At 50.9% G+C, this 26,441-nt stretch overlaps 1 protein-coding gene across 2 annotated transcripts in view; it reads right to left on the bottom strand.

The window, feature by feature from the left end:
• Positions 1 to 12,463, bottom strand: part of HMCN2 (hemicentin 2) — a 145,992-nt gene extending 133,529 nt beyond the window's left edge. For both annotated transcript variants that reach the window (XM_086684280.1, XM_086684281.1), the window contains exon 1: positions 11,888 to 12,463. In XM_086684280.1, the coding sequence (XP_086540406.1) occupies positions 11,888 to 12,143 (256 nt within the window). In that variant the 5' untranslated portion in view covers positions 12,144 to 12,463. The remainder of the gene's footprint in view (positions 1 to 11,887) is intronic.
• Positions 12,464 to 26,441: the final 13,978 nt, after the last annotated feature.

Raw genomic sequence — 26,441 nt, 5'->3', positions numbered from 1 at the left:
TCCATCCAGCCCCACATTCAAGGTCTCAACGACCGCCCGGCTGCAAAAATCATTAAACCCGTGACCTTGGCTCCACTCGTGCCGCCCTTGAGCATCTGAGCCCCAGAAGCCTGGCCTGGAACCATCTCTCCTCAGGCGGATTTTTTTCCACCCTGACCAGAGGAGGGTGTGGAGCCCCTGGGACACGAGAGGATCACGCACAGGATCACACCCAGGTGATGCTCCAGCCCTTTACCCAGAATCCTGTGCCCCAGTGACGTCGGTCAGGGCTCCAGCCAGGCACTGCCGGTCCGGCCTCCGAACGACCTCATGTCAAGGACTCTTCCTGGGGCCTGCCCCTCCCCCCTCCCCCTTAAAAGCAGGGCGGGAGTCCTGGGGCCAATTCTGGATTCACGCCCACCCCCTCCTCCAGCTGCAGTGACCCCGGGGTAGGGTCCCACAGTCTGCCACCATCGCGGGCACAATTTCATCCCCTCTTGGGCACACCGTCTTCCCATTTCTACCAGGCAGGGGCTGGGGAAGGTGAAGTCTAGCCTGCTAGGCTCCCCACAATTCCTGAGCCCAGGGCTGGGTGAACGCGACTCCCTTGAAAACGCCCGCAAAGGACAGACACGGTGGGGGCAGGAAACGGCTGGGCAAGTGGCACTGTCCAAAGAGCCAGTATGGCCCCAGAACCTTCCTCCACCTCCTCCTTGGTGTCCAGGAGTCCAGATCCGCACGGAGGGCCCCTCGCCCCCAACACCCAATGGAGTCGGGCTCTGCCCCGAGTGTCCGCATCAGCCAATCCCTGCCATCTTTAAGGAGACGTTCACATCCACATTCCTGGCAGCCTCAGAGCCATCATATCCGCTGTCCCCTCAGCCTGCAGTGCTCCTCCCCAGCCCGGACGGGCTCTGCCCGACCCACCCAGCACCTCTCTATCTCGGCTCAAACATCATCCATGTATCCCCACCTCTCAGAGCAGCTAAGGCCTCTCTGTGTCAGGGACCACACTGTGGTTAACGAACGTGGCCCTTTGCTGTGGGCCCTTTGCTGTGGGCCACGGCAAGCTGGAGCCCCGCCTGGCCCGTGGTCATCCTTCGAGAATTGCCTATTGAGCGAGTGAATGGGGGGGGGGGTCTGTCAGGGATCCCTGGGGACCAGCCTAATGCATCAGCCCAGCCCCTTCAGGCAGCCTCCTGCCCTCAGACCCACCGCGTCCTAATCTTGCCACTTCTCCTTGGGGACGTGTCTAACCCAGCTCACAGCTCCCAGGCAGCTCAGAGCCCCCAGCCTCCAAGGTGAGAAGCACGCACGGAGGGGTGGGGGGAGGGCGGCCAGGGGTGGTGGACCGTCCCCTCAGAGCAAGAACCAATCAGATCTATTTCATGAGAGGCTGGTTAACAGCAATGGCACTCCGAGGTGACAGGAGGCTGACACCCCTCCTCCCCGAGGAAAGCTGACGGTGAGCCCGGTGACCCAGAGAAGATGCTGGAACCCACCAACGATCCAACATATGCAAGTTAAGACAGGACACCATTTCACACCCGGCAAATTAGCAAACCAGGGAAGAATGATGTCCCCCGATGCCGGCAAGGTGTGTGGGAAAAACCCAGTCTCATACTGTGCCAGGAGGGTGGGGCAGTACATTTCTGGAGGACAATCTCGTCATCGTTACCAAAACTGAAAACGCTCACGTGCCTTCACAGAGCAACGGCGTGCCTGGGATCTATCATTCGGATATGTTTGCAAACGCGTGAGTGTTTGTGGGAAAGGAGCTGGAAGCCATCTATTTCCCACAATATGGGCGAGGCTGGATACATCAAGATAGGACCCAGATAAATGAAGATCCCTTCTGTCGCATCTTTTGGAGTCGTTAAAAACAATGAGGTGGATTTATATTTCCTGACATGGAAAGAGATCGCTGGGGTGTTGCATGGGGGAGAAAAGCAACGTGAAGAACACTATGCATCCTATGATCCCATTTTTTGTGTCATAAAAAAATCAAGTGCATCTATGTGTAGGAGTGAATTACACGCACACGTGGTCTGGAGGGATGCAAAATTATTCAAAGTCTTTGTATGCCCTGAGAGCAGTATTATCACAATATTTTATAAGCGTGTATTAATTTTACAATTCGGGGCCTGTCGGGCTCAGTTAGCAGAGCACGTGACTCTGGATCTCGGGGTTGTTAAGTTCAAGTCCCCCGTTGGATGTAGAGGTGGCCACAAAAAATAAAAGAATAATTTTTTTTTTTAATTTGCAATTTGGGGAGAAAACTTAATAATTATAGTTATTAACTAAAAGAGCTAAGCCCTGGGGCGCCTGGGTGGCTCAGTCGGTTAATCGGTTAATCGGTTAATCAGCTCAGGTCATGATCTCGCGGTTGGTTGAGTTCCAGTCCCACATCGGGCTCTGTGCTGACAGTTCAGAGCCCGGAGCCTGCTTCAGATTCTGTGTCTCCCTCTCTCTCTGCCCTTCCCCTGTTCATGCTCTGTCTCTCTCTCTCTCAAAAATAAAATTTAAAAATTAAAAAAAAAAGGAAAGGGTGGAATTTAACATTTATTTACAGGACACTGCAAGATATGAGATTCCACATAGAAATAAGAAATCCACTGAGAGGAGACCTTCATACAGGTTGTACAGTTCGGAATCGTTTGAGCATCTGACTCTTGATCTCAGCTCAGGTTTTTTATTTTTTTATTTTTAATTTTTTTTTTTTTTTTTTACTTTTATTTATTTTTGAGACAGGGAGAGACAGAGCATGAACGGGGGAGGGTCAGAGAGAGAGGGAGACACAGAATCTGAAACAGGCTCCAGGCTCTGAGCCGTCAGCACAGAGCCCGACGCGGGGCTCGAACTCACAGAGTGCGAGATCATGACCTGAGCCGAAGTCGGCCGCTTAACCGACTGAGCCACCCAGGCGCCCCTCAGCTCAGGTTTTTTTGGTTTTTTTTTAAGTTTTTATTTATTTCAAGAGACAGAGAGGGCAGAGGCAGGGGAGGGGCAGAGAGAGAGGAAGAATCCCAAGCAGGATCCGCGGTCAGTGCAGAGCCCGATGTAGGGCTCACACTCACAAACTGTGAGATTGTGACCTGAGCTGAAATCAAGAGTCGGATGCTTGACCGAGGCACCCAGGTGCCCCATCGGCTCAGGTCTTGATTTCAGGGTCGTCAGTTCAAGCCCTGTGTTAGGCTCCACACTGGGCCCGTGGAGCTGACTTAAAAAAATTAATCTTAAAAATAAATAAATAGAGGGGCGCCCGGGTGGCTCAGTCGGTTGGGCGTCCGACTTCAGCTCAGGTCATGATCTCACAGTCTGTGAGTTCGAGCCCCGCGTCGGGCTCTGTGCGGACAGCTCGGAGCCCGGAGCCTGCTTCGGAGTCTGTTATCTCCCTCTCTCTCTGCCCCTCCCCTGCTCACGCTCTGTCTCTGTCTGTCTCTCTCTCTCAAAAATAAACATTAAAGTTGCTTTTAAATAAACAAAAGAGCTAAGCCCTGATGCCAACACTTGACAGAGGGCACAAAGAAAGAATGTCACTTACTGATCTGAGCTGAAACAGAATGCAAAACTCCCCAATGAGACACTGGCAAATGGAATCCAGCTGTATACGAAAGAATAATCCACAACTGAGCAGGGCTTCTGGAAGGAACGTGGAAGTAGTTAGAGACGAAGGAACCATATCAATAGGTCACAGGAAAAAGAGCATACAAATACCTCAAACAGCCAGAAAGTCACTGGCTAAAATTCAGCGCCCATCCCTGTTCGGGGTTTTGTGTTTTGGGGTGGTTTTGTTTTGTTTTGTTTTTTACCCTTAGTAAATTAGGAATGAAAGCATCATCCTCGTTCACCTGAGGAGGAAAACCTCAAACCGAGAGCCAACGTCACATCGCAGTGCACAATCAGAGGCAAGGCGAGAATGACCACGGCCGTTGTTTGTGTATTTAGCATTGTTCTGAAAGTTCTGGGGGCGCCTGGGTGGCTCAGTCCGTTAAGCGTCCGACTTCGGCCCAGGTCAGGATCTCACGGTTCGTGGGTTCGAGCCCTGTGTCAGGCTCTGTGCTGACAGCTCTGAGCCTGGAGCCTGCTTCAGATTCTGTGTCTTCCCCTCTCTCTGCCCCTCTCTTTGCCCCTCCCCTGCTCGTACTCTGTTTCTCTCTCTCTCTCTCTCAAAAATAAACATAAAAATTTTTTTGAAAGTTCTGGCTGAGAAAGAACAAAAGGCATTTCAAATCAGTGAAATATTTGATTGGAAAAGCAAGACAATATTATAATTTCGATAGGCAATGGAAACTTGAGCCATTACCCAAAAAATTAGAACTAGTTAAAAAAAATAATAAAACAACCTCAGCAAGAACGTTGGAAACAGAATAAATATATGAAAATGAATTGCTTTCCAACATACCAGCAATACTCATTTGCAAAAAATGTAATGGAAAAAAAATTCCTAGTCAAAATAGTAACAAAAAACAAAATACTTAGAAATGATCTTTAAAAGAAATGGGTGGAACGTATAAGGGAGAAAAAAAAACTATAACTCCTTACGAAAGGAAATAAATATGTGAACAAAGGAAGAGGCATGCATCCTAGATGGAAACAACCGAACATTTTAATGACGATTTTAATTTAATGACAATTTTCCCCAAATCAAGATTTCACACAATTCCAAGCAAAATCACAACATGAATTTTTTTTTTTTTTTTTTTTTTTTTTTTTGGAAGTGGACTCAGTTCTTCTGTTTTGCCATCTGAAAGAATAAATGTTCGGGGCACCCGGGTGGCTCAGTTGGTTAAGTGACCGACTTCAGCCTAGATCATGATCTCACGGTCTGTGAGTTCGAGCCCCACGTCGGGCTCTGTGCTGACAGCTCGGAGCCCGGAGCCTGCTTCGGATTCTGTGTCTCCCTGTCTCTCTGCCCCTCCCCTGTTCATGCTCTGTCTCTCTCTCTCTCTCTCTCTCTCTCAAAAATAAATCAACACTAAAAAAAAAATGTAACAGAATAAATGTTCAAGAGTATTTTGAAAAGGAAGCAGATGAATAAAAAGATTACAGATCAGGGACTGACCTAAGTCGCTCTGGAAATAAGTCTGTAAGACTAAAGGCCAAAGAACTGTCCTCTGGTTAACAGGGTTGTCTCCCATGGGGTGCAAAGTAACAACGCTCTCACCACTTCTACGTACAGTGGAACTGAACAGTTCCATAAATAGTTTCATAACAGTTAAATAAACGCAAGGTGGCTGCAGGGTGGGGGGGGAGCCAGGTTTGTCCCTGTGGGGGTCGGGGCTCATAGATCGGCAAGGGGAGAAGGCTGGAATGATCCACATGGTAACAAAATCAGAGTTGGAGGCATCGGTACGAAGTCACGCACGGCTCAGTGTAGACACAGGTAAATACTCACAGCTACAGGTATACATGCAGGTTACTATACAGCGCCTATTTCTTTGCTCTGTCAGCTAATGATCTAGAAACAGTGACACCCCAGCACCCCTAGCACCCAGATCCTATTTTCTGACACCATTTTTCAATAAAAGGAGCCAGGGACTCTTGGATACATTGTTACATCCAGGATTGGAGCAGGAAATACAGAAGATGGGTCTTGAACGTCTGTAGTGCCAGAAAGTAAGAATAGTGCTTACACACACACACACACACACACACACACACACACACACACACTTGCACACCACCCAAGAGCCAACAAAAGAGCTTCCAATGACCAAAGCTGGAAAAACAGAGCTACAAAAATAAAGCACCACTGGATTACAACCCGGTGTCCACAATAAATATATAATAAATGCAAGCTATGTAAAGGATTGGCTGAGCGAATAAATGGGGAAAAAGGGACGAGGCTCCGATCCAGAAGAATTCCAAATAATTTATGCAGATTCTCCACCCCTAATAAGGTGGTGCACAATGTCCCATTTCTTCAGTGTGGGTTGCACCTAGGGACTTTTCTTCCAAAGAGGACAGTACGGAAAGGGAGAAAAGAAAGAGTCACCTCGCAGCAGAGACAACGGACGCCTCAGCCGTGTGACCGAGGTCAACATCAACAGTGATACGTCGTATCGACAGCGTGCACCCGTGGCCGGACGCGGCGAGAACAGCACGCACGTGTGTTCTCCCTCCCACCACCCGCTCTAACCGGAGAAAAACACCAAACAAATCGTGACCGAGGGACAAAACGTCCGAGTGATCCTCATCAAGACCGTCAAGGTCATCAAAAACAAAGCCTGAGAGACTCTCACAGCCAAAGGAGCCTAAGGGGACATGGCAACTGAATATATAATGTGAGACCCTGGATGGGATTCAGAAAAAGGACATGAAGGGAAAACTGAGGAAATGTGAAGAAAGAACGGACTTTGGTTAATAACAGCACATCAGTCGGGGTGCCTGGGTGGCTCGGTTCATGAGTTCGAGCCCCGTGTCGGGCTCTGTGCTGACAGCTCAGAGCCCGGAGCCTGTTTCGGATTCTGTGTCTCCCCCTCTCTCTCTGCCCCTCCCCCAATCATGCTCTGTCTCTCTCTCTCTCTCTCTCAAAAATATATACTTTTTAAAAAATTAAAATAGGGGCGCCTGGGTGGCTCAGTCGGTTGAGCGTCCGACTTCGGCTCAGGTCATGATCTCACGGTCCGTGAGTTCGAGCCCCGCGTCGGGCTCTGGGCTGATGGCTCAGAGCCTGGAGCCTGCTTCAGATTCTGTGTCTCCCTCTCTCTCTGCCCCTCCCCCGTTCATGCTCTGTCTCTCTCTGTCTCAAAAATAAATAATAAAACATTAAAAAAAAATTAAAAAAAAAAAAGAAAAAGAAAAAAATAAAAAATTAAAATAATAGTACATCAATCTTGGTTGGTTGGTTGTGATAAATGTACCGCAGTAACGTAAGATATTATAATAGGAACAAGGAGTTGGGCATACGGGAACCTCTGTACTATCTTCATAAGAACTCTGTAAATCTAAAATAAAACTGCGCTAAAAATAATAAAATAAAACGAAACCATATTAAAATTAAGTTTAACTTAAAAAATTAAGATTTTTTTTTTTACTTTTTAAAATTATCTCTACACCCACTGTAGGGCTCAAACTCTCAACCCCAAGATCAAGAATCACATGCTCCATGGACTGAGCCCAGCCAGGTGCCCCTGAAATTTTTTTTAACCATCTACGGATGAATGGATAAAGACGATTATACATAATGGAATATTATCTGGCCATGGGAAAGGAAATTCTGCCCTTTGCCATAGCACGGATGGGCCTTGAGGGCATTATGCTAAGTGAAATAAGTCAGACCAGGAAAGATAAATGCTGTATGATCTCCCTGATGCGGGTTCTGAAAAAGCCAAACTCCGCAACAGAGAGTAGAGGGGCACCTGGGTGGCTCAGTCGGTTAAGCGTCTGACGCCAGCTCAGGTCATGATCTCGCGGTTTGTGAGTTCGAGCCCCGCATCAGGCTCGCGGCTGTCAGCGTGGAGCCTGCTTCAGACTCTCTCTCTCTCCTTCTCTGCCCCTCCCCTGCTCACGCCCGCTCACTCTCTCTTTCTCCCCCCTCTGAAAAATAAATACATAAGCATTAAAAAAAAAAAAAAAGAAGAAGAAGGTAAATGAGTTCTGGAGTTCTAACGTACAGCATGGTGATTATGGCTAATACCGTATCATATACTTGAACGTGGCCAAAGAGCAGATATTAAATGTTCTCACCACAAAAAAGAAATGGCAATTACGGACCTGACCGGAGGTGTTAGCTATCGCTATGGTGGTGATTGTTTTGCAATATACACACGCATCAAATCAACAGGTCGCATTGCCTGATGCTAACCCAACACTATGCGTCCCTTGGATCTCAGTAAAGCAGGGGGAAAAAAAGGGGTTTTCTTTTTAATGTTTATTTACTTTTGAGAGAGGGAGAGAGACAGACAGAGCACGGGGGGTGGGGGAGCAGAGAGAGAAGGAGACACAGAACCCGAAGCAGGCTCCAGACTCTGACCCGTCAGCACAGAGCCTGATGTGGGGCTCGAACCCATGAACCGTGAGATCATGACCTCAGCGGAAGTCGGACACTCAACCCACTGAGCCACCCAGGCGCCCCGCTTTTTTTTTTTTTTTTAACAAAATGTTTATTTATTTTTGAGAGGCGGGGGAGGGCCAGAGGACCTGAAGCGGGCTCCAGGCTGACAGCAGAGAGCCCGATGCGGGGGTTCGAACTCACAAACCGTGAGATCATGACCCGAGCTGAAATCCGATGCTTAACTGACTGAGCCACCCAGGCGCCCCCAGATAAATTCTTAAGAGAGAAAGTCATGTGAGATAAGGACAGGATCCAAATAAATGGGGGGGGGGAGAAGAAGATTGTTTGATAGAATGTACCTGAACAATTATCCCATTCTAGGAATTACGTTAGATGACTTTTACACCAACTTTTTAAAAAATTCCAGGTTAAAGATTTAAATATAAGGAGAAAACCGATGAAAAGCAATCTAGAAGATGTACCTAACTGACTTTGTGACAGAAAAGAAAATTTTTTTCTAAGCACGTAGGCAAAGAAACCACAAAGAGCAAAAGTCAATCGATTTTGCGACATACGTGTTTAAAACTCAGAACACCAGGAATCACAAATATTAAAAGGCAAGCAATCAGGAAATACACTAACCACTTAACAAAAAAACAGTTAATATTATCAACAGAAAGTCCTCACAGTGACTGATAAGGAAACCAAAATCTCGTGAACCCTTGAAAATGTAGTGAAGTTCACTAGAAATTAAAATAAGGAGATATTTTCCATCTTTTGAATTAGGAAAAAAAAAAAAAAAACGGTTTAATCTTAATTCCCAGCATTGGGGGGTAGTTGCTCTGAAACTGGCCCCTCAAAGCCTCCTGGTGCAAGTTTCAACTCCTGACACATTTTGGAAAACAATCTGAAGAGCTGCCCACCCGTTCGGTGTGTTAAAAAAGGCCTAGGAATTCTGCTTCCAGAAACCAAATCCTGCAAAAAAAGCCGATCAGAGACAGAGAGACTTATTTGCACACGGGGGTGTTTTTGGCAACACGTTAATAACGAAAACCTGAAAACGAGCTAAATTTTCAGCCAAGATGAAACCGTTACCAAAACGCTAAGTTTCTAGGATGGGAACACAGCACTTTCTTTCATTTAAAAACTTTTTAAGAAGGGGGCGCCTGGGTGGCTCCGTCAGTTAAGCGTCTGACTTCTGCTCAGGTCCTGATCTTGTGGTTCGTGAGTTCGAGCCCTGATTCGGGCTCAGCGCTGGTGGTGCGGAGCCTGCTTGGGATTCTCTCTCTCTCTCTCTCTCTCTCTCTGCTCCTCCCCCCACTCTCTCAAAATAAATAAATAAACTTAACAAAAAGAAAAAAGAAAAAACTTGAAGAATATTTCAAAGTACAGGTCCTGGTTTCTCTCCAAACACTTGTAGTCCAGAACCACTGATATTCACCCTACAAAGACTGGCCCTCTGGGTTTAGGATGGGGGGGGGGCGGTCTCCTTTAAGAAGACCCTCTACATATGGGGGCCTTGGGGGCCTGAACAGTCAGCTAAAAGCCCTGTTTCTGAAGCTTCTCTTCCACCAGAGAGAATTCCACTGGCCGATTCAAAAGACAGCTGAACGTAAACCACCGTCTAATCCCTGGTCAGAAACCCTCGGTGGCCGCTCGCAGCCCATACAAGGAAATCGAAGTGCTCCAAACCCCCCAGTGCTCAAGTCAGAGCCGGGACCAGTCTTGCCTTTCCCACCTTCCCATTTCACTCCTACGCTCCCAGCTGCCACACACACCTGCCCGGACATGTCAGCCACCACGCAGCCCCCCTCCAAGTACTCAGGGAGACCGCCACCCCCGCTGCATGGCCAGCACCCAGCAAGGGCCAGGCACATGGTCAAAAGCAGATAAACGCTCATGCATGTCCAAGCCCTGCTCCAACGCTGCTTCCGCAGAGAGCCTTTGGTCGGGGCCCTTCCTTGCTGACCCATCCTGGCCTGTCCCCAGCAGGATGCCTGCCCCCTTCACACTGGGGTACTCACAAAGGCTGGGCACACGGAAGGGGCTCAGTAAACGCTGGGGTGCCTAGACCTGGGGGTGTCTGTAGGGAGGGTGGTTTGGGGGAACGGGGCGGGGTATTGGGGTTTTTGTTTCATAGAGGACTCAGTGAAGGTTGGAGAATCACACGCACAGCTGCTCAGCTTCCAGGGAAGGGAGGAAAGGCTGGGGGGTGGTAATCATTTGGCAGCTTCCAGAAGCCTGCAGCTACAGGAAGGCAGGGAGAACAGCCCTCAGGAGCCCCAGCCTGGACCCCGGGACGCTATGTCTGGCTCCAGCAGGCTCCTATCCTGCCCTGCGATGTGACCAAGCATTTTAGAGACAAATGTGGGTCATGAATCCGAAATTACATCATCCTAGCAGGTGGTTTTGGGTAAGCCCCATCGTGTCCTGAGACTCAGTTTCTCACTTTTAAGAAAAAGGGGTAGATTGGATGATCTCTCAGCTCTTTCCAGGCGATGGCTTCTGGAAGCCCGAGAATGATCCAGAAAGGGAGTGAGAGCTTGGGGGGGGGGGGGTGGATAGAGGGTGACTTGGGTCTGAGCTGAAACCCCAGGACACCCCATACCCCATGGCTTCACAACTGCCTGCCACCCGGAGGTGGGAGCTATCCTTTTAATGCTCCCAGAAATATTTTTCTAGACCCCCTGGCCTCTGGGTTTTGAGCAGCAGAGCTCCGCAGAACCCAGAACTCGTGGAAGCAGAGCCTGAGGGCTGCGTGGGGATTATATCACACCCACTGTTGCCCATTTTGCAAATCTGTGATGCTGTGGTAATTAATAAAGGCAAATGCTTCAACAACAACAACAAAAGGCTTCCTATCTCATATAGCCTTGGGCCATTGCGTATTTTCTCAGCCCAAGGCACGTTGTAGTCCAATTTTGCAAGGAATCTGCCATTTTTATTGTGTTTTTTGGCTTTATAAAGCTATCGTTCTGGATGGAAAGGTAGCTCGATGGAGAGACCTGATAAAACTGTAAAACATTAATCATAGGATGGGGGGGTGCAGATAGGTGTTCGATGCCCTCCGCCCTCCCCCCTCCCCATTGTGATGTAAATCTGAAATTTCTCATCCAAAAAATGTTGGCGAAAAAGCGGTCCCGCTGCTCAGAAGGTTAGAGCTCTGCACAGACACCGCAGCGGTTTCCCCGACCTCCCCACCGAGGGGTCTCCCAGGGACCCTTTCAAGGCCGTGCCTCTAACGCTGAGCTGAAAGTTAGGTGGCTGCAGGGGACACGGCGCGGCGCGCAGGGGGGCATGAGAATCGGGCGGGTGGAGGCCCCCCCGGAGGAGCTGCCGTTTTCCTAGGGAAAACCGAGGGCCAAACCGAGGCAGGGGTGGGTTTGTTCGCCTGCCTCTGGGGGCCCTTTTGGCCTCCGAAGCCCTTACTGGGAGCAAAGTCTAAGAAAGGAACAAGGAAGTCAAAACGCAAACCGCGCAAAGGCTCGTCGCGTGCCAGGCCCTGGGCACGAATGCGACGTGATCAACGGCTCAGCGAGGGTTGGGGACAGTTCCCACCCGGTTTCGCTACTAAGGCAAGCGAGGCTCAGGAAGGTGAGGTCACCTGCTTAAGACCCACAGCCAAGAGGCTGGCTCTCGGTCACTAGGCCTGGGTCCGCAACCCCGCAACCCGGGACGCGCGGGGCAGGGAGCCAGCAGGTTCCCCGGGACAGGCAAGGGGAGGCCGCCCCAGGTGCGGGGTCCGCCAGCGCGCATGTGCGGAGAGGGCGCCCCCGCCCGGCCGCCGAGCAGCGTGCGGCCCTCCAGGTGCGCCCAGCCCGCGACGGCCGGCGGGGTGGGGGGTGGGGGGATGGGTGAGCGCCCACGACCGGGCGCCCGCGGCGTGAAGGGGGTCCGCGGGGGCGCTACCTGGGTCGTGGAAGGGCACCAGCGCGTAGTTGGCGATGGCCTGGCTGCGGCGGCTCAGGCTGCTCTCCAGGATGCGTGAGGCGCCGTCGAGCACCTGCATCAGGTCGTCCCACATGGAGCCGGTGACATCGAAGACGACGGCCAGGGTGGCGTCCCCCGTGGGGAGGGGCAGCGCCGGCCCGGGCTCGCCGGCCACCGCCGCCACCGCGGAGACCGCCAGCAGCAGCAGCAGCCGCAGGAGCGGCGCCCGGGGCATCGCGTGCGGAGCCGGGGCGGCCGGCGGCCGCGGCGGTGGAGGCGCGAGTGTCGCTGCGCGAGCGCGACCGTCCCGGGGGCACCCAGCGGCCGCGGCGCGCGGCTGAGGCTGCGGCGCGGCGTCTCCTTCCGTCGGGGCCGGTGCGTGCGGCACGCGGGCTCACGCCGGGTCCCCCTGCTGGGAGCCCGAGGCGGGTCCTAGAGCCCACCCCGTTCAGGGTCACGGCCCGCCTCCTCCGCTCCCCCCCACCGTGACTCAAATTTTCCCGGCCCCGCCGTTCACCAGTCCAGACCCGAGGTTAGCGGAGGACGCGGGGCGGACGGCAGAAGGGAGCTGGGGCCGCCGCCAAGGCGACGAGGGATGGGGACGCGCGGGGAAGCCGCGGACACCTGCGCTTCCCGCCGAAGGCGCGCCCCGCTGTGGGGGTGGAAGAGGGAGGAGCGACGCGACCGCCGGCCTGGAGGCTTGGCCACAGGGGGCCTTGGCTTTGTTGCTGTCCCCACCCATCCCCCTAAACCACCCCCCCCCCCCCAACACACGCCGACACTGCAAGGCCTTTTCTTTCCGCAGAGGTCGTCGCTTCTCAGCTGTTGAAATTATTACCCTTATCATCAAGCCCCCTGAGTTGAGCCCCTACTGTGTGCTAAGCGTTTTTACATAGTTATTACTCCCTCCAGCGCTCGCTACAACCCTGGAGGGAAACCACGAACACAACCCCATTTTACAGATGAGCAAACTGAGGTTCGCGGTCCGCTGCAAACAGGCGAAGTCAGATCTGCCAAAGTCAGTCAGCTCTCAGATACCGAAGACAGGGATAGAAGCCGTATCTGGAAAGATTCCAGAGCCCCTGGGCTCTGCTGCCTCCCCTAAGTGTTGTAAGACTTTCTCCAGAGGATGAGGGTCGCCCCTCTGTGATCTCCTGGCCTGTTTCTACACCTCTCTCCCCACTGGCTCTGAGCGCCTTGAGGGCAGGGCTGTGTCCCCCAGTGGGCCCCCAGTTCCCAGCCCAGTCTCTGGCACAGGGTGGGACTCACCACGTGCTGCCCGAATAGATAAGGAAGAGACAGTGAGCCTCTGCCTGGTTTTGAGAGCCATGTGAGAGAGAGCAGCTCGTCCCCACCGGTCCCTCCTCCGAGAGAACCTACAGGGACAGAGAACCTACAGGGACAGGCAGCCGCCTAGACAGAGCTAGGGGCTCTGGGTCTGTGATTGGTTGTTGGGATGGGGGGGGGTGCATTCTCCAGCCCCTGCCCCTTCAGAGCCTCAACCAGGAGAAAGTCCCCTTCAATCTCAGCTCATAGCCCACCTCTGAGGCTGCCTCAGTGCCCTTGCTCTGTGACCCCACAGTCTGCCCCCCTCGTCCTAGCACAGCCCACACTATCACCAGGGCCATGTCTGTCGATCTGTCCCTTCCCCCCCCCCCCCCCCCCCACTGGCTGTGAGCTCTGTGGCAGCAGAGATCCAGTGCCTGGCACGCGACAGGTGCCCAAGGAAGGTCTGCCCCATGAATGGGTCAGTGGGGATCAGAGAGGCCTGGTAGCTGGGCATTGGTAACGGTGGGCGGCAGAGGGGAGGCGTCCCTGGGTGTCCTCGGGGACTCACTTCTAGACCAGGGCCGGGCCCTTATATAAGAAGGGCTGGAGCCCAGGGGAAACGATCTTCATGGGGCTCCCTGTCTCTCGGGGTGTGGTGGGAGCCAAGTGCCCCGTGAGAGTCGAACTCCCCGCCGCTCTCACGGAAGGTTGTGTCACCTGCACTTCCGAACGCGGGCTCTTTAAATCTCCCTGGGCTAAAGCCGTGATTGGCCCCAGAGCCTGGGCAGGGCTGGGCCAGCTGTTGGAGAGAGAAGAGAGGCCCCAGCTGTTGGAGAGAGAAGAGAGGCCCCAAAGGCGAACAGGAGCCAGGATCAGGCAGGGCTCACGGACGGTGACATCTCAGGCACAGTGCAGGGAACGTTTGGGGACAAACACCTCCTCGAGTCATTGACTCCATAGACATTGGCTGAGCCTAAGCCGGGCGTCAGGCACTCTGCTAGGCACTGGTGGGGGAGGGGGGACACACAGATGCAGAAGACACGCTTTCTACCCTGGGGAGAAGAAACAAGTAAACAAATAATTCTAAGTCAGTGACATAAGTGCTAATAAAGGAATTACCAAGAGCTCTGGGAGCTCAGAGGAAGGAGTGGCTGAGCCTAAGGGGTCACAGGAGGCCGCAGAGTGAGCCTGAGAAGCCTTTCAGAACAAGAGGGGAAGGGCATTGGAGGAGAAGGAACAGCATGTGCAAAGACAGGGAGTCACGAGTCACCCACGGCCAGCCCAGTGTGACCGAAAGGTGACGGCAGAGGAGGGGGCGAAGGCCAGATCCTGAAGGACCTTAATCAGTTTGTGAAGAGTGTGGGATTCCTCCGAAGGCACGGGGGAGCCACTGAAGAGTGTCAGGGAGGGAAGCAACCGAATCCAATTTGCATTTCAGAAAGGTCACAGCGGCAGAAGTTCAGAGGGTCGAACTTGCAGGCACCAAGAAGCCATAAACCTACTCCCCAAGGACGTAAGAGCAGAGCTGACCCCAGAGAAAACGAGATGCGTCGCCTTGGGCGGATCCCGAAGGCTTGTGGGATCGTGGATTTGAGTCCTGAAATAGCTTTGTGAACTTGACCACGGCCCTCCCCCTCTCTGGCCCTTGGTTTCCCCATCCGTCATCCGTAGAATTATTTGAGAGGGAGGGGGGCTAACAGGAGGACCCCCTATGGTTCTTGCATCCTCGGCATTCTAGAACCACCTCCAGGAGCCCCTAGGAGGCATAGGAAGGATTCGAAAGGCGTTCAAAAGACAGTCTCCGCTCGCGGAGACAAAGTCTCCCCACTGGCCATGGAAGAGAGCCTTGGGCAGGTGCCCGTCGCTCCGTCCAGGTATGCTGCCCCAAGCATGGGCCTCTCCAGATGCTCAGCGCTGACCAAGAAAGTAACTGTGGTCCCCCAAGGGGGCAAGGCCCCAGGACCGAGCGAGAGAGCAGAAGGCCCAGAGAAAACAACCCAGCCTTATCAATCAATTTCCATCCCGACCTTCCAGGCCACCTGGGAGCCCACATTTTTGAACTGGCGATAATCCACATTTTTCCCCTATTTCCAGAAGGAGCGGTCCCAGAGGAGTTCTTTGTTTCCTAACATACCACATGTTTGCTGTGGAGAACACCGTGGGCCTGGCCCATCCAGGAAACATGCACTGTTATTGTTCACCCCACCGCCCTCAGCCTTGGCTTGGAAATCCAGTCCCGTCCACTGTGTCTACACTGGGGAACCAAGACCAGATGGGTGGCTGGATCAGAACCCAGGGCTCTGGACACTTGGCCAAAGAAAAGCGGCCCCTCCCTACCAGTGGGCCTTCCTTATGTCCCATGCCCTAAATGTACCGGAGTGTGACCCCATTAGATTCTCTGATTTTCACAAGCACCTCTCGCCTTGTCCCACCCAGCCCTCTTCCTGAGGGACTCTGCCCCGTCCCTCTGGTGGAGGGCATTTGGCCAACCCTTACTGAGTGCCAGGCACTCTGCGGAGATCACCTCCTCATTAGATCCCCTCTAACAACGGCTAAGGTCAATATTTACTCTTCCCGTGACCGATGAGGTAACTGAGGCTCGGAGAGGTGAAGTCCTGCATCCGGGCTGGATTTTGCATCACAGCTGCCTTCCCCCAGAGCCTGTGAGCCGCCCCACCACTGCACGCTGCCTCTGAAACGTGGGGGTGCCTCGTACAGGGCTCCCAGGAAGCAGAACTTCTAGAACTAACGTGGAGTCTGGAGCACGGCTCCTCGGGCCGGACTTGGCCTCAAGTTTCAGACACTTAGCGCCTGTGTAATGCTGAAGAATCCTAGCCTACCCATCTGTAATTAGCCAAACTGCCTGGGCAAAATGAGATTCGAGAGAAAACCACCATGTAGGGAAACAGGTGCGGTTGCCCCTCGTTCTGTGGACACGGGCCCAGGGCCTAAGAAGTGGAAACAGTCTCAAAGCCTTGTTTTCTCTCTTCTGGGGAGGAATTAAAGAATGAAGGGAGGGCCCTGGAGGACAGGCTAGCAGGGAGTCCGAGCTACTGAGGAGAAGGAGGAGGCAGGAAGTTAGAATCTGCATGACTGCCAAGGGCTCCAATCACTTGAGTGATTTACTGCCGAATCCGGTCCTTCTAGGGAACCAGCCTCCAAGTCACATGTACCGTAAAGAATGGTTTGAGACTGTCCCAAGAAATACTTGAGCAGCTCAAGAGACACAGGAACCCTTGCCCATCCCCATGTTTTCAAGAACAAATAATTAGATGAGCTAAACCAGAGCCAAGAGCTCTAAGACTTGCTCCCAGCCACCCAGGCCCCTGGACGGAGCTCATGTGCCACCGAGCCCCAGATGCTGTCATCAGGGCAGAAAGAGCCTGCCTCGTTGGCAGCTCACTGTGCTGGACGCTAAGCTGTGTTGTCATTTAAGGCCATGTCGTCACCTTTGTCATTGTCATCAGTGGCTGGCAAGAATGTCCAGAATGAGTTGAGGTTTCTTGTCCATCCCTTTTTTTGTGTCCCCTCTCTCCATCCCTATCTATCGTCTATCTATCTACCTCATAATTTAAAATTCCATTGAACTGTTTCATACATTGTGACACACACTGTTGACTTCTTACCCTAGTCTTTCCCTCCGTCTTCCTGGAAAGCCTGGCTTTACACACACACACACACACACACACACACACACACACACACAGAGCCCATCAGCTTTCTGATTCACGTTTCTACCCTTCTTCCATGTGACTTGTTGGAAAGTGACCCTTTCCTCCCTCCAGGGGAAACCTGATGGGATAGGTCACCCCTGGGGTCTCACTCTGGGGAGGGGCATTTGATGCAGTGCTGGGGTCTCCCCAGAGTCAGAGGACTTACACACCTGACTTGCAGTCTTATTCTAAAACAACAGTGATGAAAACGCTGTAATAGAGGCAAAAAGAAAGGGGACAAGGCCAAGAGGACGGAAAAAGAGAGCCTAGAAATAGATCCACACATATATGGGCAATTGATGTTTGACAGAGGTGCCCTCGGAGAGAGGAAAGTCTTTTTCAGCTAATGGTCTTGGGACGACAACTGGATAGCTGCCTGGAATTACAGTGAACCTGGATCCCGACCTCACACCATACACAAAAGCTAATTTGAAATGATTCCTAGGCCTAAGTGTAAAAGCTAAACTATAAGTCTCCTGGAAAAAGAACCACAAGGAAGAAAGAGCCCTTATTCTTCCACTTGATATCGTGTCTGTCTAGGACTCCTGGAACTTTGCAGCCTGACACCATGAGGAAGCCAGCCTGATGAGAAGAGAGCTTGGGAGCTGCCCCGTGTGTGGCTTTATCATCATGGGCGATAATGCACTTCCTTCTTGGTTAAGGCACTTGCCTTGCATTCTCTGTTACTTGCAGCCAAAAGCATCCTCACGGAGACGCACCCGTCCTCTTGATTTTCCTTCATATGGTATACAACTTTATACAACTGTTTCTACTCAGGCGGCAAACAAACTAAGAACACTGATCGTCATGACTAGTTTAAGGGAATATCAAACAATTTTTCTATATCTACATTTCTTCTCATGTATTGCCTTTGGCCTCCAACCCTTGGGGCAGGTGCTAACTTACCCGGAGGAAAGAGCTGCAGAAAAGCGACCCACAAGAACATGTCCCCAAAGCACAGAGACCACATGTGACTCTGTTTCATTCAGAGCCCCAAGCCCTATACAGCACCTAGCGGAGCTCAATAAATAAGTGTTGTGCGGATGGATGGACGGATGAACGACAAAAGTCCAAGCCCTTTCCCATGCTGTGTTTTAAACCCACAAGCTTTATCGGGACAATTAAATTCCATAAGCCGTATCCTTGTTCCTTAACCAATTCTCCTTAATTTACACTCTCCTGCTACTGGAATAATTCCCCCCAGATGTTTGAAGAATGTGGTCAGAATTGGACAGGCTTCTGGTGGGGACAGGGTCATTAAAGAGCGATGCCCCCAAATCAGGACGCTTCCTGCCACAGCTGTGGATCTCCTCCTGTCATCGAAGGGCTCACCATTAGCACCACTTCCGTGTTACGTGGCAAAGGTGAAGGAATTTGCTCCAGAAGGCCCCTGAGATACAGCGCTTGGCTCAGATAAGATGACCCTTGCCCTTTCTCGTCGGTTTATTAGCTTGGATTGTTCAGCAGACCGGCTCTTGTCGACCAGGAGATTCTGAGAGCCTGCCCCCCAGGTAATGGAAGGGAAGCATGACAGCCACGAAAAATCACAGCAAAACATTTAAAGACGTCGGGTCAGGAAAAGCAGGGCGTAAGGGTGTAAGGTGGGGCAGCCGCTGTGGAAGCTTGGCATTTCCTCAAAAGATTAAACATGGAATTGCACTGTGGTCCAGAAATTCCACTCCTAGGCAGAGACCCCAAAGAATTGAAAACAGGTGCACAAACACGAGGTTGTCCACCCATGTTCATAACAGCATTACTCACAACAGCCGACAGGTGGACACGATCCAAACGTCCATCAGAGATGAACAGATCAACAGAGTTTGAGCTAGCCAAACAACAGAATGCTATCCAGCAATAAGAAGAAATTACCCATGTTTGCCAGAGCACGGATGAACCATAAAAACATTGTGCTAAGTAAAAGAAGTCGGACACGAAAGGCCACAGGTTGTATGTTTCCATTCATATGGAATCACCTAAGTAGAATCTGGAAATACCCAGAATATGAAATAGGCAAATCTTTAGAGACATAAAGCAGATGAGTGGGGGCTGGGGGTAGGAGTGGGTGAGGAGTGAGTGTCCTGCAGGTATGGGGTTTCCTTCGGGGTGATGAAAATATCCTGGAATATTGGATCATCAAATGGAATTGATGATTGCATACATAACATTGTGAGTGTACTAAATGTCACTGAATTGTACACTTGAAAATCATTGAAATGGGGGCGCCTGGGTGGCTCAGTCGGTTGAGCGTCCGACTTCGGCTCAGGGCATGATCTCACGGTTCGTGGGTTCAAGCCCCGCATCAGGCTCTGTGCTGACAGCTCGGAGCCTGGAGCCTGCTTCGGATTCTGTGTCTCCCTCTCTCTCTCTGCCCCTTCCCCACTTTCTCTCTCTCTCTCTCCCTCTCTCATTCCCTCTCTCTCTAAAATATATAAATAAACTTAAAAAATAAAATGATTGACATGCTGAATTTTATGATATGTGTATTTCACCACACACACACACACACAGGCAAGGCATGGATGCCTGGGGAAGATGGGTGGAAAACCAAAGTAAGGCTTCTGGAAGGCCCCCGGGGATCTGGGGAGGGTAGCTCTGGGAAGGCTGAGCCCACCCCCTATGGGGGGGCGGGGGCGGACGATGGATTCTCCCACCACCCTGGAGCCCTGCCCCCCAGCTTCCTTTAACTTCTTGCCCATTCAATTTCCCCTCGGGAAGTCTGCACCGAAGGATCCATAGTGTCATGGAGAAGGCGGCAATCAAAGAAACAGATCAATTATGACAACTGAGCCTTGACAGCTGACCTTTGATGAAAGCAGAGAACCACAAAAAGAATCAGATGAAAGGTGTTTAAACGAATGGTGCCTGGAGCTGCTTCCCCAGAAGCCCCAACTGGGAAATCTGAAGGAGAGAATTGATGCTCGCCAGCCCAGACATCAAGCTGCGACCTTCTCAGCCTGAAGAGGGGCGGCTTGCCAAGTGGCAAGATTTATGGGGTGGACTCCTTGCAAAAGGAGGTGTGATACTTCCCATGTGACATTTAGCAGAAACAGGACCACATGGCCAGAAAAAGGGCTGGCGGGGCAGGGTGTGAGCTCCAGCCCCTCATCGTCAGGCTTGTTCGCGCCTCGTTAACGCCAAGTGTGGCTCTCTAGCTCGTTGTGAGCACCCAATAGCACTGCTTAAATGAGCAAAAGTTAGTTCTTGCTGTCTTCAGTTAAGAACACTGATCTAGGGGCACTTGGGAGGCTCAGTCGGTTGAGTGCCCGCCTCTCGATCTCAGCTCAGGTCTTGCTCTCAGGGCCGTGAGTTCAAGAGCTGCAGGGGGCTCCCCGCTGGGTGTGAGGTCTTCTTACAAAAAATAAATAAATAATAAAGAACACTGATCCGTTCCTTCCGATAACCGCGCCCCAGACTCCCCCCAACCACAAGATGATCACACGACCCAGGCTGAACTAATCGTCTGGTCCCAGCCCTCCAGCTCCAGTGATTGGTCTAGAGATGGACATGTGACCCCAGCACAGCCAATCAGCATCCTTCCCTGAGATGTTTCTCCCAGGGAGGACTCTTGTATCTGGGGTGGTGCCATGCACAGGCTGCTAACGGGGGTTGGGTCTGGCGTGGGTTGTTCCCCGTTTTCCTCCAAACCTCTCCAGTTAGGACCCGGCCCCGAGTGGGTCCTCCCACAACTCTGTGAGCTTGGGGAAGGGAAAAATCAACATTTTTTTTTTTTTTTTTTTTATGTGACCAGGAAACGGTGTTCACTGAAGGAGTCGATGAGCTGCCCTTGGAGGAAGCCCTCCGCTTGGAACACAGCACTTCCACGATTAAGGACTTCCTGAACTCCCAGCTTGCCACACGCTGTTGCCAAGTCTCCCCTGCGGGCACGGGGCGCACAGGTCTGTGCCTTCTGGGAGTGCCACGAGGGAAAACCCACTGCCACCAGCTCCTGTACGTTGCCTCCCATGTGAGTGCATCGAACGGGACAGCTTGGCCGCTGTCTGACCTTCACGACCCGCTCGGCAAGACGTCACAGCCAGAAGAAACACAAGTGCGACATCAGTCAGGTCGATCTTTACGGAGGACTTTTAGGTGTTGGCAAAGGGGCCATCACGCTTCACGATACCTGCCCTCCTCTCTCCTCATGTCTCCCCAAAGATGTCCCCTTCCCATAGCTGCACCCCCCAAATGTTTCTCCTCCTTTTCCTCACTCCAGCTCCCCTCTCCCTTCCGATTAATTATTTCCTCCTTCCGATAGCAATGAAAGCGTTTTATTATGTATTTATTTGTTATTGATTATTTTTTAAGTAATTTATGCAAAGTAATCTCTATGCCCCAAGTGGGACTCGAACTCATGACCCCAAGATCAAGGAAGGAGCCCCCCTTTTTAAATGTTTATTTATTTTTGAGAGAGAGAGAGAGAGAGAGAGAGAGAGAGAGACAGAGTGCAAGCGGGGTGGGGGCAGAGAGAGAGAGAGAGACACAGAATCTGAAGCGGGCTCCAGGCTCTGAGCTGTCAGCGCAGAGCCCGATGCGGGGCTCAAACTCATGAACCACAAGATCAGGACCCAAGCCGAAGTCAGATGCTTAACTGACAAAGCCACCCAGAGACCCCAAGATGAGCCCTTTTTTTTTTAAAGTTTATTTATGTATTTTTGAGGGGGGGAGGGGCAGAGAGAGGGAGAGAGAGAATCCCAAGCAGGCTCTCCACTGTCAGCAGGGAGCCCAATGTGGGGCTCGAACTCAAGAACCGTGAGATCATGACCTGAGCAGAAGTCAGACACTTAACCAACCAAGCCCCCTTTAGACTTGTCCCACCTTCACCCATTACCCCTCAACGAGCCCACAGAAAACACCAAAATGTTCATTAGGTGTTTGAACATGGGAAAAGGCAGTGAACGCCCAGACTCCGTCAACCTTCCCTCCTCAAAAATGTCCTAATGAGAACATGAGGACAAGTGGGTTCTAGGCATACACGCGTTCGGATGTACATAGGTCATGTCTGAAACTCCACCACGAACCATGAACTCCCCGTTAGGGGCGAGGGCGACTGACGAGGGTCACACTCACGGCGTGTCTGCCTCCCAGGATGATGCACTGAATGACGCCCGTGCCCCTGTGAGGACTCAGCCTGTTGGAGACCGAGCTATCTTGTTCTTCACAAATGGCATTTTGTCCCCTACGTGACAAACTCCTACAGGCGAGGACAGCTTCTCTCAACTGATTGAGCTAGTAAATAGAAAATCCGCAAGGATATCCAACTGGACGCCACCATCAACCCCCTGTGTTGAACGTGTATAGAACATTCCACCCAACAGTATCAGAATATACGTTCTTTTCGATAGCAGCTGGGACAATGGCCAAGGTGTGCCATATCCTGGATCATAACAAACCTTAACAAGTTCCAAAGAATTAAAGTACGCAAAGTATGTCCTCGGATCGTCATGGCACTAAAGTAGAAATCAAGAAGGAAAATGAAATTACAATGTATCAAAATACTTAGGATGCAGGTGAAGCAGGGGAACATGGATAGCATGAGAGGCTCAGGTTAGAAAAGAAGCAGGGTCTCAAATCAATAATCCGGGTTTCCACTTTGAGACACGAGAAGAAGAAATTCAACATAAATCCAAAGCATAAGGAAGGAAATGGAGATTACAGCGGAAATCAATGACTCTGCAATCAGAAAAATTAGGGGGAGAAGAAGAATCAGTGAAACCAAAAGCTGGTTCTCTGAAAAGATCAATACGGTTAATAAACTTCCAGCCAACTGACAAAGGCAAAAGAGGGAAAAAAAATTACCAATATCAGGAACGAAAGGAGAGATATCGCCATCGCAGACATTAAAGGGATAACAAGGAAATAGTCAAAACAACTCTGTACACATAATCCCAATAATTATATTGACATGAACAAGTCCCTCAAAAACTGCAAAGTATCAAAACTCGACCAAGGTGAAACAGATAACCTGATTCATCCCATAACGGATAAAGAAAATGAAATTTGTAGTTTGAGAACCATCCAGAAAGGAAGACTCCTTGTCCAGATAATTAGTGGGTAATTATACCAAGTATTTAAGGGGGGTGGGGTGGGTGGGAATTCTTCCCAATGAAAGAGAAGGGAACACTTTGTCACTCAATTTATGAGACCACGATTACCCTGAGCCCAAAACCAGATAAAGATATGCAAAGAAAGAAAGCTACAGACAAACATTTCTCAGAACAAAGACGCAAAAATTTGCAACAAAATATTAGCACCAAATTCAGAAATTCATATTTTAAGAAATATACCAAGCAGCGCTCAACCGACTGAGCGTCCGACTTCGGCTCAGGTCATGATCTCACAGTTCGTGAGTTCGAGCCCCGCGTCGGGCTCTGTGCTGACAGCTCGGAGCCTGGAGCCTGCTTCAGATTCTGTGTCTCCCTCTCTCTCTCTGCCCCTTCCCTGCTCACGCTCTCTCTCAAAAATAAAGAAACATTAAAAGAAAAGGAGTAAAACTCTCTTTTTTCACATGACATGATTGTCAGAATAGAAAAGTCCAATAAATTTACTTCCAAAAAGCTCACAGACTAGTTTGTAAGTTTACCAAAGAAGCAGAATCAAGGTCAACACACAAAAACCCATCATATTTCTATAAACTAGGAATGAACAATTGGAAATTAAAATTTTAAAGACACCGTCTTGGGGCGCCTGGGTGGCGCAGTCGGTTGAGCGTCCGACTTCAGCCAGGTCACGATCTCGCGGTCCGTGAGTTCGAGCCCCGCGTCGGGCTCTGGGCTGATGGCTCGGAGCCTGGAGCCTGTTTCCGATTCTGTGTCTCCCTCTCTCTCTGCCCCTCCCCCATTCATGCTCTGTCTCTCTCTGTCCCAAAAATAAATAAATGTTGAAAAAAAATTAAAAAAAAAAATAAAGACACCGTCTTACATCAGGTCCCCCAAACGAGACACGTAGCTATAAATCTAACAAAACCTCTACGGGACCCACGTGCCCAAAATGACAAGGTGCTAATGAGTGGAAGGAAAGAAAATCTGAAGAAATGGAAGAACATGTTGTGTTTACGGACTTGAAGACTCAACATAGGAGAGATGTCCGTTCTCCCCAAATTGGTCTGTAGACTTAACGCAGTTTCAATACAGATCTCAGCAGCCTTCGAGATCTAAACAAACCGATTCTAAAACTTCTGAAAGGCGAAGAGCCTAGAACACGCAAGACAATTTTGAAAGAAGAAGAAATTGGGAGGAATCACACGCCTCGGGGTTCAACCTTACTCTACAGCGACGGTTATTAATCAAGCCAGGGCAGGACTCGGTGAGGGAGGAGTGACAGAGATCAATGGAACAGAGGAGACAGTCCAGAAATAGACACTCATAGTCACGGCCAGTTGATTCTGACAAAGGTGTGAAAGCCATTTAACGGAGAAAGGATAAACTCTTCAAAGGGTGGTCTTGGGGGGCAACTAGACATCCATATGCCAACACTAACAACGATAAAAAAAAGAAAAAGAAAAAGAAAAAAAGAACCCTGACCTGGTTTATGCAAAACCAACGGGCAGGGGCGCCTGGCTGTCTCAGTCCATGGAGCACGGAACTCTTGATCTCGGGGTTGTGAGTTCGAGCCCCACGTCGGGTGTAGAGATGACTCAGATGTCCCTCGACAGGTGAGTGGATCCCTTCCTGTTACCCTGCAACGCGGGAATGATTACTGAGGCAGGCGACGACCCGCATAGGTGGAGAGGAAGAAGCCAGCCTAAAAAGGTTATGGGCTGCAGGTTAGTTCGCGCCCTTGGGAGTTTGGGGTGACATCTGAAACCGGCCCCCTGTACTCAGAAGGCAGGGAGAGGCCAAAGACGGAGTCAGGGCGCTCCTGATGGGCGTCTGGCAGGCTTACAAAGCAAGGGAACTTATTTAGGAGGTTTGTCTTAGGGACACTTAGGGACAGCAAGACGAGTAGATCTCCCCAGCCGCCAGCAGAATGCTAAAAGTTTCTAAAGAGGTTTTCTGGGGCCCATCGCATACACCGTCCAGACACCTCCAAGACCCCTCACTCTCTCAAAGCGGCGTCCCTGAAGAGCGGCTCCCTCTGTGGGGACAGGGGGCGGGACGTACATTCCGGGGACAGGGGAGAGGGTGAGGAGCCTCCCATTGTTCTGCTTCGAGGGTCAGCAGGCAGTCTTGTCCTCTCGATGACCAACCCCAACAGCGCATGTGTCCATTTACAGGACGTTCTCAAGAAGACAAAAACTCGAGTGATCTAGACAAGAACCAGTCAATGGTTGCTGTAGGTTAGGAGTGAGGGGGACCCGTGACGGCAAGAGGCAGCCTAAAGGCATTTTTTTTTGAGGTGATAGAAGTGTTCTGGATGCTGAAGGGGGTGGCGTTGACCCAGATTTAAACATGTGCTAACACTCACAGAACTTTATACCAGGGGCGCCTGGGTGGCTCAGTCGGTGACGCGTCCAACTCTTGATTCCGGCTCAGGTCACGATCTCAGGGTTTGGGGGATAGAGCCCCGCAATGGGGCTTGGAAGTCCGAGGTCATGCCGCCCACAGGTTCGGTGTCTGGAAAATATTTGCTTCCTGGTTCATAAAATCCCTGCTTGGGGGTCCTCTCTCTCTCAAAATAAATAAGCATAAAAAAAGAAAAGAAAAGTAAGTTTTACTGGATTTTAATTCAAAACCCTAAAAAATAGAGAAGCCCAAAAAGATTAGAATAGAAAGAGCTATCAATCTATAGTTTTGAAACTAATATACCTGAGGCTTTTTTAAAAAGTTTTTTTGGGGGGGAGGGGCGGGTCTGGGTGGCTCCGTCGGTTGAGCGTCTGACTTCAGCTCAGGTGACGATCTCACAGTGTGTGGGTTCGAGCCCCGCGTCGGGCTCTGGGCTGACAGCTGGGAGCCTGGAGCCTGCTTCCGATTCTGTGTCTCCCTTTCTCTCTGCCCCTGCCCCGCTCATACTCTGTCTCTCTCAAAAATAAACATTAATAAATAAATAAATAAATAAATAAATAAATAAATAAAATAAAAAGGTTTTTTTTTTTTTTTAATTTAAGTCATCTCTACACACAAACCCATTGACAAGGCTCCACCTTCATAGCCTAATCACGTCCCCAAATCCCCTCCAACACCAGCACCTTGGAGGTTAGGATTTCAAGACGTGAATTTGCAGCGGGGGCGGGGCGGGAGACACAAACGTTCAGTCCATCTGACTTTGTTTTCGGCAAGAATGACATCATCCTGTGCCTATACTTTGGAATCTGCTTTGTTACTTACAATACGCCATTAAAGAGTCTTCTGCAACCTGACTTTTTTAATGTTTGTTTTTGAGAGAGAGGGTGACAGAGCGCGAGTGGGGAAGGGACAGAAAGAGGGGGAGACACAGAATCTGAAGCAGGCTCCAGGCTCTGGGCTGTTAGCACAGAGCGTGATGCGGGGCTCGAACCCACAAACCGTGAGCTCATGACCTCAGCTGAGGTCAGATGCTTAAGCGACTGAGCCACCCAGGCACCCTTACAACCTGACTTTTTAGTGGCTGCTTTATAATCCATTGTGCCATGGGTA

The sequence above is a fragment of the Puma concolor genome, chromosome D4 (assembly GCF_028749965.1).
Source record: "Puma concolor isolate L17-30 chromosome D4, mPumCon1.1.hap2, whole genome shotgun sequence".
In the NCBI taxonomy this organism is placed as follows: Eukaryota; Metazoa; Chordata; class Mammalia; order Carnivora; family Felidae; genus Puma; species Puma concolor.
This window is presented reverse-complemented; position numbering and strand designations above follow the sequence as displayed.